Below are 19909 nucleotides of genomic sequence, written 5' to 3'. Positions count from 1 at the left end.
CACTCTGAGTCCTGAGGCGTTTCTTGTGGGGCCACTGGTTCACAACAGGGAAGTTCAGCCCCTCTGTGGACTGTCAGTGTCTGCTCAGAAATGACTGCTGCCTGAGGAGGCCTGTTTGGGACTGAAGTGGACAGGAGCATTGGCCTGGATCAGAGTCTCATGTGACTCAGACTTGGAACCTGAGGCCCCCGTGCCCACAGGGTGTGGGGTTTATGAGACCATGGGTCGCAGGACTTGGAGGGAGCCAGAAAAGGCCCCTAAGCTATCTCCCTGCTTCATTGCAAACATATGTGTAGAATCAATGGCTCATGTGACTGTCACCGGAGCCAGACCAAGCCCAGGCCTGAGGCCCCCACGCCCGTGCAGTCTGAGCTTTATGAGGGAAGGACTTGGAGGGAGCAAGAAAAGGCAGGTACATGGGCTAGCTCACTGCCTCCTTGTAAATATGTATAAGGTTTGGTGGGGAGGGAAGCGTTGTCTGTTTTTAAAGTAATTCTACCATTGCCTTACTCAACCTTAACCCATTCCTGGGATGACATGGTGTGTATGATTTCGCTTCACTCTCTTGCTTCATCACCTGCCTTCTATGCTCTGCACCTTGGTCCCAGGTCTCACCCCACTGGGGAGTGACGTGGTGCACCGTCTGCCAGAGACAACGCTCAGAGGAAGTCAGCCAAGGAGGATGCAGTAACCAGTGGGGGCTGGCTCCAAGCGTGGCCCCTGCCCTCTCTGCTTCCCCACAGGACGAGCCCACCACAGGCATGGACCCCCACGCACGCCGCGTGCTGTGGAACTCCATCCTGAGCATCATCAGAGAAGGGAGGGCTGTCGTCCTCACATCCCACAGGCAAGGGATTCCCAGGGGCCGGAGTGGAGCAGGGGACAGGCGGGAGTCCCCCCCACCCCTCACCTCCTCTCTCCTGCCCCACAGCATGGAAGAATGTGAGGCCCTGTGTACCCGGCTGGCCATCATGGTGAAGGGCACCTTTCAGTGTCTGGGCACCAGTCAGCATCTCAAGTCCAAGTAAGGAGATGGTGGGCCTTTGTTACCTTCCTGGAGGCGCCTTTGTTACCTTCCTGGAGAGCTCCACCAGGCCCGGTGCTCTCTACTGTCACTTGGGAGTGTCCTGTTGCCCCTCACTGCACGGGCAGAGGCAGGTAGTGGCCAGGCCTCGTTCTGCTGCAGCAGATGGAGAAAGCCATTGTGATGAAAGAAACTGTCTATATTGGGCTAATTGTCTGTGGTCGAAGGCTCCCCCAGTTTCCAGGTGGAGGGTTCTGATTGGGACGCATGCAGAGCCTGGCTGGGATGAGGGAATGTAGTACCACTGCCTCATTATCCCAACAAATCCAGCACCGATGACATTTCATAAGAGGCCACAACCAACATAGGAATGATTAGGAGACCAAACAGCCTGAGAATCACTTTTCCTTTCTGGAATATCGTATGCTTTTGAGTTTGAGAAATGACCGTGTATTATACAACAAACCAGCAATGCCAGTAACCTTCCGTAGGGTTACCCTGCCCCCATAAATTGTAAACTGCTGTAAATAATGCGTTATTATTAATGGTTTGTGCACCAAACCTGACAATCCGTTAAAACAAGATTAGGATAATAATGCCAGGTTCCCTTGCATTCTGGTGTGCATTATAAAAGAGGAAGGGGGCATTTATCACTTGTTTGTTCAACAAACGCTTTTTGAGAGCCCAGAATATAAAAATCAACATGCTAGTTGGTAAAAGGAACACACATAACCCACTTTATCTGTGCCGAGAAGCACCCAAGGGAGTGTGTTGCACAGAATACATCATCCTTATATGCATCAGGGCAAATTAGTGACTGAGAAAGGTCTGGTTGATTAGCTGTGTTTGAATATTTGACCCACGATTCTTGAGCCACAAAAGCTTGGACGCTGCACAGATATTAGGGGCACTTCTGTATGTGAGGTCATCAGACCTGTGTCAGCACCTCCCTGTGTCTGCTGCTGGACACATGACGTTCCTCCCTCCTTCTCACTTCTCAGTATCCCCATGGGAGAGGCGGTGAGAGGGGACTGTCCCCATGTGGAGGGACAGTCGGTTTTCCATAGCTAAAAGGTAGAGACATTTTATTGTAGAGGGCAATAACCCTTGGTCCCGTTACAACATTGAAAGAAGTTATAACTGACACAATTATAGCGGGACATAAGGGTGTAGGGAAGCCAGCTGGCCGTGTACACACTCTCTGGCAGACCATTCTTTAGCCATGTGCCAGTGACCGGCTCACCTGGTGAGGGGACTAGGGAAGCACCAATCAATGGCGGTGGCCCTGTCTGCTCCATGTGTTCTGGACGCTTCTACAGGAAATGCTGGCTTTCCAAGCCTTTGCTCCCACCTGGTCTCTTAAAGGGCCAGGCAGCCTTTCCACCCCTGAGTGAGCACTGGGCCCATGTGTTTCACGGGCAGGCCTGTGATCTCTGCAGGGGACTAAAACCACCTTTGACTTCAGCAAGTATATGAGAGGCATAGGAACAGGGAACATCCATGCCTCCAGGCGTTGGAAAGAGGACACAGGTCTGGTGACCCACGTCACCACACAACACACAGTTAGACCTCTGAATTTGTATCAAACTATCTCTCCAGGAATTATTACAGGTTTTTCACTCCTAGTTTTAAACACGCACACAGGTCTAATAGCATGGACTTTGAATCCCCAATAGTTTTGATGAGTCTATGCCTTATTTTGGGACTGCCTTAGACCCAACTGCTAACAGGCCTGTACTACGCCACCGTGGGCATCCCCTAGGTTTGGAGATGGCTACATCGTCACAATGAAAATCAAATCCCCGAAGGACGGCTTGCTTCCCGACCTGAATCCTGTGGAGCAGTTCTTCCAGGGGAACTTCCCAGGCAGCGTGCAGAGGGAGAGACACTACAACATGCTCCAGTACCAGGTCGCCGCCTCCTCCCTGGCCAGGATCTTCCGGCTGCTCATCTCCCACAAGGACAGTCTGCTCATTGAGGAGTACTCGGTCACACAGACCACGCTGGACCAGGCAAGTCTCCCGAGGGGTGCCATGTGCAGAGCAGGGCTGTGCAAAGACTGGGCTGGACCACCTAACCTGGGCCAGAATCCACACAGGAGGGAGGTATGACATGCCTGAGTTTTAACACTCTCGTCCATCTGTCCATTAGGGTGAAATGCCGTATATCAGACATTATTTTCTAACACTATTTTAGTTATCAGCAACCTTCATTAACTTTATACCATCCTTCCCCACTACACTCTGACTTCATTTTATCCTTTCGGGTTTGTGGTGGTGGCTTTACTTATTTTCTTTTTTACTCGGCTTTACTGTTGCTTAATTTACTTACAATAAAATACACTCATTTTTAGGTGTACAATTTGGTGAGTTTTGATAAACGCGTGTGCCAGGTGTCAGGCTTTTTGTTTTTTTAATGTGATCACTTTTTTATTGTGGTAAAATATACATAACATAAACATAATTATATTTTAAGTGTGCGATTCAGTGGCATTAAGTACATTCACTTTGTTGTGCAAGCACCATCACCACCATCCATCCCCAGAAATTGTTCATCTTCCCAAATTGAAACTCTGTATCCATTAAGCAATAGCCGCCCCCAAGCCACTGGTAACCACTGCTCCACTTTCCGTTGACTACTCCACATACCTCATATAAGTGGACTTATACAGCGTTTTGTCCTTTTTGTCTAACTTATTTCATTTGACATAATGTCCTTAATGTTAATCCATGTTGTAGCAAGTTCCAGAACATCCTTCTTTAAAAGGCTGAGTAATAGTCCGTTATATATACATATGTGTGTGTGTGTGTGTGTGTGTGTGTGTGTGTGTGTGTGTATGCCATGTTTTATTTATCCATTCATTTCTTTGGACATTTGAGTTGTTTCTGGGGGTTTTTGTTGTCCCTGTATGTTTGTTTTAAATAAACATCCTTAAAGACTGTTAGTGGAGCAGTGGAAATAGACAAGCTCCCTTTGAGGAGCTGGCTCACCAGCACCTTTTTCTCAGCCGTAAGCAGATGAAGGCAGGAGCACGAGTCACGGCCACACGGCACATTGAATGAAGAACAGAAAAGACATGAGATCAGGCTCCTGTTTTGTTTTGTTCTTTCTTCTTTAGAGGTTTAGGAGGACGCTGCTTGCTGAGAGCCTCCTTGTCTTGAATACCCCAAGCTCGGGTGCCCCAAGTCCTTGGGAAGTTCCATGGCAACGCCTTTATCTTAGCTCAGAATTTGAAGAAACAAGCCCCTGTCCAGGGCACTGGTGGCTGGGCTTCCTCGGGTCGGCCAGTCTCCTCTCCCACAGTACACAAGCTGCTTTGGCAGGACTGTATATGAACTGTGAAAAAGAGAAAAAAAGTGGGTGGGTGGGTGAAGGGTACCATTTTTCTGGAAACATCTACCTACTCTTGCTTTTTTCTTGCTTCTAGGTATTTGTGAACTTTGCTAAACAGCAGACTGAAATTCATGACCTCCCTTTGCACCCTTGAGCTGCTGGAGGCAGCAGACAAGCCAAGGTACCCTGCTCCCCTTTCACAGTCCATTACTTGAGGCAGATCCTCAGCTCAGGGGCCTGTCCACTGGGCCTGAGGGGTCCCAAGGCCCAGATTTGCCTCCTGCAGAAAGCCCCACCCATACCACATCCTCTCTACATCCCTACCACTTCCCTGCCACTCCCGACTCCAGTTCTGTGATAAAGGACTTTTCAATCCATATTTGTATGGGTTCATTTTGTAATCAGAAAACCATTTGGATGGTATCGGAGGGCTTTTTTGAAAAGAACTTCCCCATATGTTTTTGCTTAGAGTGAAGAAGAAAAAAGAACTTGGATTTTGAAAATAAGAAGCAGGGAAGATAGAGAATGTTAAAATGTCTTGGTTGTTGGGATACTTGATATCCGTGTCTGGTTATGTGTTCGGAAGGGAATTAACTGGCACTTCATTTCAATGGTGGACACATTTGGTTAGAGCAAGGATTGCTGTTTTAGGAAGAGGGCTATTTGTTCTTTATGAAAATATCAAGATGATAAAGGAAGAAGCAATTGAAGTTATGTATCCTGGACTTGATTACTCTTGGGATACGTGCTTCCAGGTTCCTGCCCTGGAATGACACCCCAGCCCCATGTAAGGAGCGCTCCCACCGCATCCCATTTTCCCCGACAGAGAGAGAGAGAGAGAGAGAGAGAGAGGGAGAGAGAGAGAGAGAGAAACAGAGAGAGAGAGAGAAACAGAGAGAGAGAGAGAAAGAGAAAGAGAGAGAATACTGAAGGAGATACCAGAATCCTTGGTTTAAGACTGGGATTTGATTTATTATTTTCCTTATTTATACTTTTTATTTTTTCATTTTGTCTGTTTTTCAGTTACAGTTGACATACAATATTATATTATGTTGCGTCCGACGAGGGTTGTGGGGAGTGAGGAGGGCGGAGTAAGGTTAAGAAAAGACAGTAGCCATGAATAGAGTGAAGCGGGACCAAGAGTCTCCAATCTCAAGAAGTGGGCGCCAAATTGGGCCTATGCATTAGCTTTTATTAGTTAGGTGAGGATAAAGCTTGTCAATCTCAAGATCTGTGACTCCTATACATCATAATAGGAAACTGATTCAAGCCAATCACCCTTGCTAAGTCTCAGGATGTCTGTACTTCCCCAAGGGACAAAACCTATATGCATATGAATACATGGAGAGCACACCATTGAATCTCTTCCCCAGCAGGTTGCGGGAAGGAATGCAGCCACAGGGGCGAGGCTTTCCTTAGCCTGAGGAAGGTGGGGGGCTGTGCCCACTTCTATGAGCCCCGTGGGTTTTCCTGTTGGTCCCCACTCGACTGCGCCTGGCTTGAGTTGTCCCCACCATGGGGAATCTTATTCGTCATGGCTGACCAGCCATCTTTCTGGGGCCAAACAGGGAGACATAAGGTGCAAGCACAAAGGTGAAGCAAAATCCCTGAAAGGATCCGTCTCACAGACTCTCCTTGCTTTAGGGGCAGGTACGAGGAGACAGACGGGTAGGCTGCTGCGTGGCAACAATATTAGTTTCAGGTGTACAGCATAGTGGTTAGACATTTATATAATTTATGAAGTGATCCCCCTGATAAGCCTAGTACCCACCTGACACCACATGTAGTTATTACAGTATTATTGACTATATTCCCTATGTTGTACTTTACATCCCCATGATTGTTTTGTAACTGACGATTTGTGCTTCTTAATCCCTTCAGCTTTTTCACCCAGCCCCTCCCCCCCAAGCCTCCTCCCATCTGGCAACCATCAGTTTGTTCTGTCTCTGAGTATATTTCCGTTTTGTTTGTTGTTGTTTTTTTAGACTCCACATATAAGTGAAATCATACGGTGTTTGTCTTTCTCTGTCTGACTTATTTTACTTAGCATAATAAAACCCTCTCGGTCCATCCTGATTGTCACAAATGGTAAGATTTCATTCTTTCTTATATGGCCGAGTAATAGTCCATATTATGTATGTACCACCTCTTCTTTATCCAATTGTCTATTGATGAGTACGTAGGTTGCTTTCATATCTTGGAGGGGCTATTGTAAATAATGCTGCAATGAACATAGGGATGCATGTATCTTTTTCAATTCAGTTTTTTGGGTCTCTTTGGATAAATGCCCAGAAGTGGAATTGCTGGGTCATATGGTAGTTCTATTTTTCATTTTTTTGAAGTTCCTTCATTCTGTTTTCCATAGTGGCGGCACAAATTTGCAATCCCACCAACAGTGCTCATGTGTTCCCTTTTCTCCACATCCTTGCCAACACTTGTTGTTTGTTCATTTGTTGATGATAACCATTCTGACAGGTGTACGGTGATATTTCATGTGGTTTTAATTTGCATTTCTCTGATGATTAGTGATACTGAGCATCTTTTCATATGCCTATTGACCATCTGTATGTTCTTTTTGTAGAAATGTCTATTAAGGTCCTCTGACCATTTTTTAATCAGATTGTTTATCTTTTTGGTATTAAGTTGTATGAGTTCCTTATGTATTTGGATATTAACCCCTTATTGGATAGATCATTGGTGAATATATTCTTCCATTCAGTAGGTTGTATTTTTATGTTGATGATTTTCTTTGCTGTGCAAAAACTTTTTAGTTCGATGTAGTCCCATTTGTTTATTTTTGTTTTGTTTTGTTTCCCTTGCCCAAGGAGACATATCCAAAAAAGCTATATTACTAAGAGCAATGTCAGAGAGTTTACTGACTATGTTTTCTTCTAGGAGTTTTATGATTCTGGGTCTTACATATAAGTCTTTAATCCGTTTTGAATTTATTCTTACATATGGTGTAAGAAAGTAGTCGAATTTTACTTTTTTTGCATATGGTTGTCCAGTTTTCCCAACACATTTACTGAATAGACTGTCTTTACTCCATTGTATATTCTTACCTCCTTTGCCATAGATTAACTGACCATACAGGCATGGGTTTATTTCTGAGCTCTCTTCTGTTCCATTGCTCTATGTGTCTGTTTTTATACCAATACCTCTTTTGATTACTATCACCTTATAGTATATTTTCATATCAGGTACCATTATACCTCCAATTTTGTTCTTCTTTCTCAATTGCTTTAGCTATTTGGGATCTTTTATGGTTCCTTAATGCCATGAAATCAAAGCATTTTTCCAATAAGCAAAGATGTGAAAATCCTTATTTCCCATACAATTCTCATTTTTCCCATTGTTTTGCTTTTTTTGAGAAAAAACAAATACCACTAATGATTTAAACACTCCTTTCCAAGGTTGTGCTTATGATGGATATTTCCTCTTCCTCTTGACCAGTAGAGATCTAATGGTTACTTGACAAGTTTGACTCTTCCCACCATCTTTCCACGGGGCCCAGAAATGCCTAAGTAAAAGCACCTATCCAAGAAAAGTTAGTTTTGCTAAGATTTTCCAGCCACTTTTTTTCGTTTATAGATCTTGTACTTGCTGTTTATACCTGTAGGAAATTACTCTTTGAAAGTCACTTGCAGTTATGAATCCCTTTCATAACTCAGAATAAATCATTGTGTAGTATTACCTGGAACTACCAGTGGTCTCCCCCTCCCCACCTGGCATAGTCTCTCTTAAAGGGCTAATGCCAGGTCATCTCTTGGCCTGGGGAGGGGGCTCATGGTCTGTGAACTACAGCGGTTAATTCCAAACTCCCTCCCGCCATTGGATGTGACCATTTTTTATGTTGTTGGTCGTATTTTAGCATACAAATATTAGAAAACCTACTGCAACACATTTATTAAATTGCTATATTTTTATAATAAATTTATGATTGAAAACCGAACTCTGACTTTATGACATAGTACCTTTATAAAGGTTTGTCAAAATCCTTCTGTATGGCATTGTAATAAACAAATGCCATGAAACAAATAGTAATTACATTCCTGTTTACATTATACCACTTTAAAAGAATTTTCTTTAAAGTATCCTACAAATAAGAAAAAGGTCATTTCTCTTAGTTCTAGAAAGTTCTAGAAGATGTTCACAATTTGCCTCTGAACAAATGTGAGAGCACCGCTTCAGAAAGTTCAGCAGGCGAGAGCCTTCACCCAGTCTGTGAGTGAGGACCACACCAAGATTTCATTGTCTAGAGATCAGTGTGTCTCCTTATCAAGACTGTATAAATTCTTAAAGGGCTCAGTCCTGTAAAATATATTCCGAGAGGAGATTTTGTGGAATCTAGTTTATAAAAACAGGTGAGGGTCAAGGTTTTGGTAGATGACCAGATGGTAGGTACATGATCAGTCAACTTGGAATCATCCTGAGTGACCATCACATGTGTTTTCCAAAATCAGAAACAACTCAGCTGAATTTCTGACTCTTATTCTTACACATTGTTACAGAGTTTCTACAGATAACTTACATCTCTATCAATTAGTTTCAGGAGTACCTGCAGCCTTGATTGGGATGCTTGTTCAAAGCATGTTCTTAGCTCTGGAGACCATGTGTCTCAGTTAGAAAAATCGCTTTGGTGTCACCAAGGACAGGAGTTGGACTTAGTGCTCAGGCTTTGATCTGGAGCCTGCCATCCCCAAAGCCAGCTCCAGCATCTCCCTACTCTCCCATCCCCTAGTCATGTTTTCACGCTTTTCTGGAACCACCTCTGTAGGAAGTAGACAAAGGGAATTATGCACTTCAAGGATGACCTAAATTATGACTTCTTGGCTTTTAAGACAGGAAGAGCTTGGTAACTTTCTTGGGCTAACCAACAACCCAAAGACACCATGACAGCCTTTGGAAACCACACAAAGAGTGTAGCTTCCGCCTAAGATGGAAGGAAGCATGGACATACACAGAGGCTGTGAACCTACATGACATCTGCACCGTAGAGCCCGAGAGTTCTGAGGAATCATCTGTTCCAAAGTTTTTACAGACAAGGAGACAAGCTTAGCCCATAACTTTGGTGAGCTGACCAAATTACAGAGTCCTTGGCTGAGCTCCCTTCAGTGATTGATTGATGGCTCTTTAATTTTTAACATCCAAAAGCCATTGCACCATCTCTTCAGAAAACCGAAATGACGAAATCCATCTGATCTCCTTCTGCAGATCTGCTCTCCTTCCACACTGTTCATTTGCTAGAACCGGAAGGGAGGTCTGGACAGCTGGAAGTGCAGGAGCTTTTGCCATGCGGTCATCCTATCTGACCAGCCAGCATAAGTAAGACATCGGCAGCAGAAACAAGCACATGTGGGGCTGACAGAGAACTACAAAGGGAGCTTTTTCAGAAGGAAGCCAAAACGGACTGGCTCACCTGGGACTCCTGATGCTGAAACTGACCCAGCCAAATGAATACAAAACCCTTTTCATCCAAACCATAGAAGTAGGAATCCTGGTCCATCTTACTAGTAGCTTTGACCTTGCTGTCACTCTCACCTCAAGTGGATCTGCCTCTGTGTGTGTGTGTGTGTGTGTGTGTGTGTGTGTGTGTGTGTGTGCTATTTTTAAGGAGAAAATAAAATACAAACATACTTATCACAAACTGTCCAAATTCACTATCTCCCTGATGTTCACCATCTGGTTTTACACATTCTTTGTGCCAGTGCAGTTTCCTGTCGTGTGAGCTTCTGTGAAAGTTATTGCCACAGGAGTGCAGTCATGGCAAGATTCTGCAACCCGGGGCTAGAAGTGAATGGACTAGTCTTGATGTTTCATGTCAAGTCTGTTTCATAGGATTTGAAGAAAACACCCAGCTGGCAATGGGTGAACATTTTCCATTGTTGGGTGGGTGTTATTTGAATCTAGGTTTCACGTCTGTTTGCCCAGCTTATTTGAGTGCCTACCTCATAGGTATAGTTAAACAGGAGAAGAAGAGGCAAGGATCAGGGAGAGTGGATCTTTGGTTGGATATGAAATCCCACATGTCTTTGGAACTGTTTAACTAGGCCAAGGCCTCATTCATACAGTGTCGTGCCATTTCCACAGTGCTGACATGTGCATCTTCTGTCGTGACGCCTGGAGGCAGTGGTTCCCAGGACATCTAATTGTTTCCATGTAAGCTCACCACCTATCAGAAAAGAGCAGTTTTGAACCAAACCATTTCAAAAGACGTGTGGACAAAAAGAGCAAACTAACTTCCTTGCCAAGCAGCCTCCTCTGTGACCCACTGATGGGCTTCCTAATTTAAACACTTTCTAGAGCAGTGTCTCTCAGAGTATATTATACTATGGCTATCCCCCAGAATCTGGAGTGTGGAGATTGCAGGGAAGGGAAGGAAGAGGAAGAGAAAGATGCTGAGACTCAATAACTGTTACTGAGAAGGGGACATGGAAGAAAATGAATGTAAGATGGTGACACTTTTCCCCAGGCAAGGAGAGTCCTGCGCTTCTCCAGAAGCAGACAGATGGCAGAGGACTACACAACTTTAAATCCTACACAGCTACTGCTGGCCACTTTGCAAATAACTGTAGGGATTACAAAACTGGTAGCCTCAGAGCTTAATCTGGTTTTGACTTTTAAAAAAAATCTACCAATGACCAAAGCCATGAAACCATTTCATCGAAGGTTAGAATAGAGGTTGGGAAAGCTCGAGAGTGTGCTTTCCCAACTCATCATGCTGGTGCATCCCGCATCCCAGCTGTGTCTATAATTTGAATTAGCAACTATAACATTATTGGGGAGAAGACTAAGCAAGAAGCCGGGTCAAGCTGTCATTCATGGTGAATTGTGAGGGTTTTAGAAAGGCATCACGAACTGGAAAGAGTCACGTATACATAATACCTCACTCTTTCTTGGGGAAGAAAGTTCACTTTGGCTGTCTGTCTCCACTATACCTCAGCTCTCCAATGGCAAGGTCTGTGTCTTTTCCTGTCAGTTTCCTCAGCTCCTGACATATAGAAAACACTCAGCAAATACTTGCCAACTGAACAGTATAAAAACCCAGCAAAAAAAATGTTCAAAAATGAAGTAGGTCCAAGAAAATGATTCCTCCAATAAACTAAAGACAACAGCAAAGGAGCAACAGGGGTGCCATGCTTTAAAAAATATCAGTCACAAAACGTAAGCAGGAAAAAAAATCGAGGAGGAGGAAGCACGCCTACAGTTTGCTTGGGTTTGAGGAATAGTTAAGTCAGAAGCTTGGCCCAAGTCTCCTGAGAATGTGCTAGTCTATTGAAAGAGCTCCCGATCTGGCTTAATAAGGGAGATTTACAAAGAAGGGGAGAAGAAAATGGAGAGAGTCAATTCAGAACATAAGACCACTCAGGGCATGTTCCAGGAATACGACTTGCTGCCAAGTTTTCTAAACTTCCAGTTTTCCTTTGGGGAAGCTCAAGTTTTTGGAATAGCTGGGATCAAAAGAGAATCTCTTACCATGAGTAGAAAGCTCAGTGAGAACTTCATTTGTACCTCCTGCTATGGCTTAGGAAACAGAGAGGAAGGGGAAAGTAGTGCAGACAACAGGTCAGCAAAGCTCTGGGCTTGGAAGAAGGGTCTCTGTGACACCTTGGGTACCTGCACTCGGGCCAGCAATGAGGAGGAAGTTCTACACCAACCGGCCTGCGGGCCTTGTGGAGAAAGGAAGATGTTTTCCCCTAGAAATACTGCAGCATCATCCTTATGGGATAGCTGCTTCAGGCCCTGGAGGACTCAGCCCACTGGGCCCAGCTTATTCGGGATTGGTTTCCTCCATGTGGTAATTTAATGCCTCAGCAGGTCCCCTGAGATGAACAGTTTGTGACTCCCGATGTTCACAGGGCATAATTGCTACCACATTTTACCAAGGTGGTTGTCAAGTTGAGGAAAGCTTAGGTAATAGAAGTTTCAGATTCATAGAACCACAGGCTTATAGAACCAGAAAATACCTCAATTTTTTAAAAAACTAACCCTTTACATAATTGTTTTATTTTGCATTGTTTTAATGGGAAAGGAAAATGAGTCGCAGAAAGATGAAGATACTTGGCTGGCCTTCAAGCCTTCCCGACAGGCCCCAGGCTGGTCCTCCTCCAATTACTTCGCTCCCATATTCGAAGAGACATGCCTACCTGACCCAGATGGTCTAAAGCCTACTTTTGGGGCCTAAATGGGGACTCTTCCTTGGGTCAAAGGTGGTCTTTGATCCTGAAGGCTCATGTCTACACATGGCATATGAGGCTCTTGGAAAACCAGGGGAGGGATGAAAAGAGGGGTAAGCTATGGGACAACGGGTTCTGCACCACCATAGTCCAATGTGGAACTCCAAGAAAACCAAGAAGTCGAAATTTGAACTTAGGTCATAATGAAAGCCATTATTTAGCAGTTTGTGAACTTGATTTATTACTTTAAGAATTGAGACATAGATGGTATGAAGACTCCCAAAATGTTCTCTTTTCAGAGGCTTTCTCAAAGCTCTGTCATACACTTGGCTTTCTGAGCAGATGCCTGTATTGAGGCTCAGATGTGTATGTCTTGTGAGTCAAGCTTTGCCCAAACTAGCCATTCAAGATCTTGGTCTTGTACTTTGGTAACTTTAATGAGGGACCACAGCTTATTGGAGCCAAATCCCATCTAGGATGGTGGTGAGTTTCAGGAGGCGTAAAAACCCTGCACAGACCACACCTGGTCAGTCAGCATCCCCAGCACACAGCTGAGCAGTGCTACTGGTCTCATTTTCCACCAGAGCTCAGAAATCTCTGTGGTCTTGAATGATACTGATCACTGAGTTGTTCTTATGGCTACTAGAGAAGCAAAGTGGAAGACAGAAAGGAGAGAGGAAACTGAGGGGAGCAGAAGGACAGAAAATACTCAATGCTCTATGTTCTGGGAATAAAGAAGCAAACAAGACACAGCCTCTGTCTTCATGACCTTAACATTATTAGGCTGGAGTCCACAAACTCTCTGTAAAGGGCCAGAGAGTAAACATCTTCCACTTTGTAAATGATACAGTCTCTGGTAGAAACTATTCAACTTGGCTGTTGTACCACAGAAGCAGTGGACAATCCATAATTGAATGTTCGAGGCTGGATTTGGCCCCCGGGCCATAGTGAGTCTACCCCTGTTCTAATGAGTAAGAAGAGGTTAGTGTTAGAGGGGTAGCAAAAGCAGCTGTGGGTGCCTTTGAGGGAGCCCATACCACTTGTTTCCTTTCCTCTGTTTTATAGGAACTCCAGCAGATGTTCAAAGATAAGTCTAAGCATGGAGAGTGGGGATGATTTTCAAGCTCAAGAAATATCATTCCAGGTCTCCATTCTTGACGAATGCCCAAGTGTACAAGACGATCGTTAGTGATAACAACTGACAACAGCCAGCCCACAGGAAGGTGGAACCGAGTCTGGGTTTTCACCTGCCTGCTAGTCATGCAACAAGACATCTTATGGGCATAGTATCAATTCCTACCTACACCAGCAGGTGTCTGAGACCCTGACTCCAAACATCCATGCCCTTATAAAAGAGACCCCCAAAGATTTCCCTTGCCTCTTCTGCCATGTAAGGTTACAGCGAAAAGACAGCCATCTACAAACCAGGAAGTAGTCCTCACTAGCATCAAATCTGCTAGCATCTTGATCTTGGACTTCAGCCTCCAGAACTATAAGAAGTACATTTTTGTTGTTTATAAGCCACCTAGTCTATAGTATTCTATTATAGCAACCTGAATGGACTAAAATAAAGGGGAGAGAGAAAGAGGAGAGAGAGAGAGGGAGAGAGATACAACACGAATGAATGAATGAATGAATGAATTATAGGAGCCCACTCAACCCTGGGAAGCAGGAAGTAGGAGGGAGAAGCACAGCCTTCTTAAAAGGATTCACTTAATCAAGTTTTCAATACTCTCATACCCCTCAAAATTACATATAAAACCCCCACCTGGCATTAAAGACCTCTAATGATTTGTCCCCAGTCTATCCTTTCAGCTTTATTCCTTGTCAGTCTCTATGTATGTGTTATAATCAAGCCAAACCAAACTCCTTAAAGGCCTTCATTTTTTTGTCTCCCTGTCTTTAATCATTCTCGTTTGTCTTCCTAGAACATCTCTCTTTCTAAATTTCACTTTAAAATTCTGTATTCAGCATTAGCAACGAATTATCTACATGAAAACCATCAAAAAACAAAGTCCGTTCTTTCTGTCTCACCATACACAAAAATAAATTCAAAATGGATCAAATCACTCTTTTTAAAACATAAAGAGCCATTTTTATTTAATGATTTTTAAATTGTGAAACAATCACAAAGTTACAGAAAAGTTACAAGTGTAGTAGAAATAATTTTTTCTTGAATCATATAATAGAAAGCTGCTGACCTGATGCCTTATTATCCCGGAATAGTTTGTATATTTCTTACACAAAGTGCCTTTTCCTACATTATCACAACATAGCCAGCCATTAAGGTCAGCAAATTAACATGGTTATGTCAGCACCATCTAATCCTCAGACTCCAAGTTTCAGCAACTATCCCAATAATGTCCTTTATGGCGAAAGCAACTGATTCAGAACCACGTGTTAGATTTAGTTGGCCTATCGTTTTGGTTCTTCAGTTTGGAACAGCTCCCCAGTCTTTTGGAAGATTACAGGACAGTAAGTAGTAATTTTCTTCAATGTGGTCTTGTCTGATATTTCCTTCTTATAAGATTCAGGTTATGTATCTTTGGCAGGTATATCTCAGAAGTAATGCTGTTTTCATTGCATCTTGTTAGATGGCACTGGATTTTTATTTGACCAATTATTAATATTAACTTTGATTACTTGATTCCTTTGATTCCTTGATTACTTGATTACCTGATAGAGGTGTCTGTTAGGCTTCTCCACTGTAAAATTACTCTTTTCCCCTTTGTAATGAATAAGTATTTTGTGGAGATGTATTTTTGAGATTATGTAAATTATGCCATTCCTCTTCAAATGCTTAATATAATCATTTATTTATTTACATCTGTATGGATTCATGGTTTCCTATTTTAGTCAATGGATTTCATTTATTACTATATTATTTACTTGAATTCTCAATTTTCCTCTGATTTAGCCAGTGGAAATCTATCAAGCTGGCTTCTGCGTTCTTTCAACACATTTTACAGCATTCTTTAAGCACTTCCTTGCTTTCTGGCAGAACAAGACTTTTCAGGTTCACCTTGCCATTTCCCCACCTAGAATCAACCATTTCCCAAGGAGCCCTGGCTCCTTTTAGGTAACATGCTATTTAGAAGCCAACATCTAGATTTTCTCAGTGGACAGTTAGTGTTTATATATGTATGTATGTATGTATGTATGTATAGATAGATAGATAGATAGATAGATAGATAGATAGATAGATAGATAGATAGATAGATGGTGTTTGTGTGTGCGCATGTGCATGTGTACATGTTTTTGTCTTATATGTCTTTTGAGAGACTATATAGAGTAGTGACTAAAAATATGGGCTCTAGAACGAGACTACATGGGTTTAAATCCCAGCTCCACCACTTACTGTTCAATTTAGGGGAAAGATTCATTCATTTGAATATATTAAACAAAACATAAAACATTTTTTTAAAAAAGTTGTGTTCCATAAAACAAAACGTACTCTAAAAAATAAAGACAGGCCACAGGCAGGGAGAAGTTATTTTTAATGCACATAATAAACAAAGAATTAGTGTCAGATATAAAGAACTTCTGTGATTCAATACGATAAGACAACCTAAAGAAAAATGAGCAAAGAATATGAATAGGCACTTCACAGAAGAGGAAGCTCAAATGGTCAGTAGATATATGAAAAGTGGGTCAACTTCATTAGGTTTCCTCAGTCGAGGAAATGAAAGTCCAAATAACAATGGGATACTCTTTCACATCTATCAGGTTAGCAAAAATTAGAAAGTCAAACAATACTGTCTTACTCCATTTGAGCTGGTATAACAAAGTACCATAGGTTGGGTTGCTTATAAACAAGAAAAATGTGTTTTTCACAGTTCCGGAGGCTAGAAGTTGGAGATCAGGGGGCCAGTACAGTCAGGTTCTGGTGAGAGCCTTCTTCTGCGTGGCGTACTGCTGACTTTTCCTTCTATCCTCACCTGGTGGAAGGAAAGCAAACTAGCTCTTTAGCCTCTTCTTTCTTATAAGGGCACTGATCCCATTTATGAGGGCTCTATCCTCATGACCTAATCACCTACCAAAGGCCCCACCCTGATTCCATCACACTGGGGGAATGTTAGGAGATACGAGCATTCAGTCCATAAGAAATACCAAATCTGGCAAGGTCATGGGGCAATGAGAACTCTCACAACTGGTGAGAATGTGTGAAAGGAGTCCCCAAGACCCCTTCCATGTTCAGAGACTGGCTAGGAGGACTTACAGAACTCAACATATAGTTGTACTCATGGCTAAGATTTATTAAGCAACATAGGACGAATGCACAGACAGAGCATAAAGGAAATATACCTGGATGGAACCTGGTGGGGTCCATGCATGAGCTCCCTTATGCTTTCTCCGGCTCATGAGGGATCACACAGAGTCCATTCATTCCCTAGCAGTGAAAATGCAGCAATAGGTATGTGATGTTTCTGCCCCAGGACTCAGCACTCATGGATCTTCTGGTGTCTAGCTAGCATGTTCCAAAATTCCAGACTCCCAGAAAGAAAGCAGGTGTGAAGCATAAACCAGTGTTTGCACAAACAGTCTAGTCACAGGACACTCCCCCTTATTAGTGAAAGAGCACTCCAGAAATCTGTTCCCAGACACCAGCCAAGGGCCAACCTTGCCAGCAGGCCCTTCTAAAGACAGCAGCTGCAGGCCTGCCATGTTAGCCATTTTCTGCAGACAGTGTGCATGCATATGACCAGTTTGGACAGCAATTTGGAAACATAATGGAGTTGAAGACATGCATATCCACCTGCTCAACAAGTCTCCTCCTAAGTGTAGTCTGTCTTAGAGAAACTTTGCACATGTGCACATGGGGACATGGTTCAAGTACACTCCTTGCAACCTTGTTTCTAATAGCAAGATATTTTTTTAAAAAAACTGAATATTGAGCAACAGAATGAAAACTGAATTGTGACCTCCTCATTGTAATGGATGTTATATGTAGCAATGGAAATGAACAATCTAGAAATATGTTTCAAAACAATGGTTAGCAAAAATATCTAATGGTGGAAGGATAGGGATAGCAAGGCCTTTCCTGGCCACTCAATCTAAGATTTCAACTGCTCCAAATCCATCCCAACTTCATACGCTCTTACCTGCTTTTTCTGATATCCTGAGCAGTTATCTTTATCTAACATACTATGTGTTTTTACTTACTTTTTTTGCTTATTGTCTCTCTGCCTCTCTAGAATACAAACTCCAGGAAGGCAGGAATTTTTGTTTGATTTCTTCATTTTTTGTTATTGTTAATCAATCCACTTTTTCATTTTTAAATTCTTGACATTACAGAACTAAGCTGAAGTTTATTAACATTCCACTCTAACATTTCCATTTCCATTTCATTTCCATTTTAACAAATGGAAATAAAATTCATGAGCCCGAAAATAACAAAACAAAATTAAATTATAAAACTAAACATGGATCCCAGCAACAGCTGAACAGAGAATGTGATTTTAAATTCTTAGCAGATGATAAAGTTGTGTAGAAACTGAACACTTACAAATTATTTAAAACTTAGAATGACTGACCAGAAATTACACAGTTGGATCATGGGAAAACGGTTGAAAGAGGTTATCATTGAACCTATGCTGTTCCAACTGCATTCCATGCCCTTCTCAGAGGAAAGCCTCGCACTGATGAGATACTGGGCCAGACTGATGCTGTCAGCAGAACCAGTGATGGTTACCTGCCTACCAGAAAAGCCTTCCACTGTGTTGGCAATTTTGATTGGGGCCCTGGACATCTGGCAGACCTCATTAATTAGTGTTAGTGCCTTGGCACCTGATTATGCAGCCAATGAAGTTATTTGCAATTGCAAGTTGATGCATCCAAACTTGCCCAGTAGCCTTTCACCTGTGGAGAACAAGAGTCAGTCCCAGCAAATCCAGTCCCATCATGCATCACGGCAAAGTGACAATGTTGTCTTGCCACCTAGTTCAGCTTGGCCAGATTGAGCAGAGAAATGGTATATTGTCCTTGAATTGGGTAGGTACCTACAGGTGGTCCCTCCGGGACATGGGTGGCATGGGGTTAGGCCACAGCGTGGCTGCACTGATTTTGGCTGCCCTCACAGATGACTGGCTGGCATGTGCTGCTATGGGATGGCATGACTCTCCCTTGTAGAGATGGGGAGACCGTCTCCAGCATTGGCGCACTTGGTGGCAGACTGTGGCACACCAGCTCGGGGCAGTTGCACAGAATCGTCCCCTCCCCCAGTGCCTAAAACAGTGCCTGGCCATAGTAGCTACTCAATAAGTTTTTGTTAAATTAATGAATGAATAAAGTATGATGCCATTTTAATAATATTTTTAAAACATGTAAAAGTACTGAAGATTATTTATAGATGCATGTATAGACAGTAAAAAATACTGTGACATGCATGGGGATTATAAACATTGGGATTTCAGGAAGTGATTGCTTCTAGGTGGGGAGAAAGGGGAACGAGATCAGGGAGACAGAGAGGAGGCCCAACTGCATGTGTAATATTTAAATATTTACAAAGCATCTGAAGGAAACGGCAATATGGTGAGACGTGACAAAACTAAGTGGTGGGTGCATAGAGATTTGTAAGATTACTCTCCACATTTTCTGTATGCTTGAAATAGTTCATATTTTAAAAAATAGCCTACCTTATACCACCAAGCCCCAGCCCCTGTCATCACCACCACTCATCAGAGGCCGCCTTTCGTTCCCACGAATATTCACAGCAGTGTGTGAGCAACCCTTCTGGATGACACCTCCCTGCATGTCTGTCATCCCCCTACTAGATCGTAACACCCCTGGCATTGAATCTTATCATTGCACCCCTCCCTGATCTTTATGGTGTCTCACTGCAAAATGGATTTTCAGTAACTACTGAATTGGGTGGAATGAAAATGCTAATTTGGGAAATGGCAGGCAGAACTGGCTATGTAATTTTGGGAGCCCGATGCAAAATGAAAACAGAGGTACCTTGTTAAAAAAATCATTTAGAATTTGCAGATGGCCAAAGCAGAGCTTTGAATCAAGCGCAGGCCCTGTGAGTGTGGAATCCTGTGCCGCTACACAGCGTTCACACCCACGGAGCCGGTCCTGAGGGCAGTCTTGGAATGCAGAACTCGTGAAGCACCTGAATAACTGAGAAGGATAGGATGTGGGGAGGCTGCTGTCTATGCACCAAAATCCATTCTCTCCGTCTTCCTTAACCACAGAGTAATGAATTGGTGCGTAGTTGCCCAGGTAGGGAATGCATGCCCCAAGCCTTGTAGGGACGGGTGGCCGTGTCACTAAGTCCACTCCAGCAGAACTGAGTGGACGTGTTGTGTACAGAGTTGGAGCAGCAGTGCCCTCCGTGGTCTTCCCCACTCTGATGACTGGACCTTGACATAGC

At 43.2% G+C, this 19909-nt stretch overlaps 1 protein-coding gene and 1 pseudogene across 2 annotated transcripts in view; one reads left to right on the top strand and one right to left on the bottom strand.

The window, feature by feature from the left end:
- ABCA4 (ATP binding cassette subfamily A member 4) overlaps window positions 1-9556 on the top strand; it is a 124968-nt gene extending 115412 nt beyond the window's left edge. Inside the window, exons 46-50 of one of the 2 annotated variants that reach the window (XM_033115500.1) lie at window positions 744-847; window positions 932-1024; window positions 2787-3036; window positions 4452-4538; window positions 9199-9556. In XM_033115500.1, coding sequence (XP_032971391.1) covers window positions 744-847; window positions 932-1024; window positions 2787-3036; window positions 4452-4511 — 507 coding nt within the window. In that variant the 3' untranslated portion in view covers window positions 4512-4538; window positions 9199-9556. Of the gene's footprint in view, window positions 1-743; window positions 848-931; window positions 1025-2786; window positions 3037-4451; window positions 5109-9198 lie in introns of those variants that run through there. The other variant, XM_033115499.1, reaches the window with a different exon arrangement.
- An 8487-nt stretch (window positions 9557-18043) lies between these two features.
- Window positions 18044-18687, bottom strand: LOC117027105 (poly(rC)-binding protein 1-like; annotated as a pseudogene).
- Between the last annotated feature and the right edge of the window lie 1222 nt (window positions 18688-19909).

The sequence above is a fragment of the Rhinolophus ferrumequinum genome, chromosome 9, assembly GCF_004115265.2.
Source record: "Rhinolophus ferrumequinum isolate MPI-CBG mRhiFer1 chromosome 9, mRhiFer1_v1.p, whole genome shotgun sequence".
NCBI lineage: Eukaryota > Metazoa > Chordata > Mammalia > Chiroptera > Rhinolophidae > Rhinolophus > Rhinolophus ferrumequinum.
The sequence above is the reverse complement of the archived record's forward strand: the minus strand, read 5'-3'. Positions and strand labels throughout refer to the sequence as shown.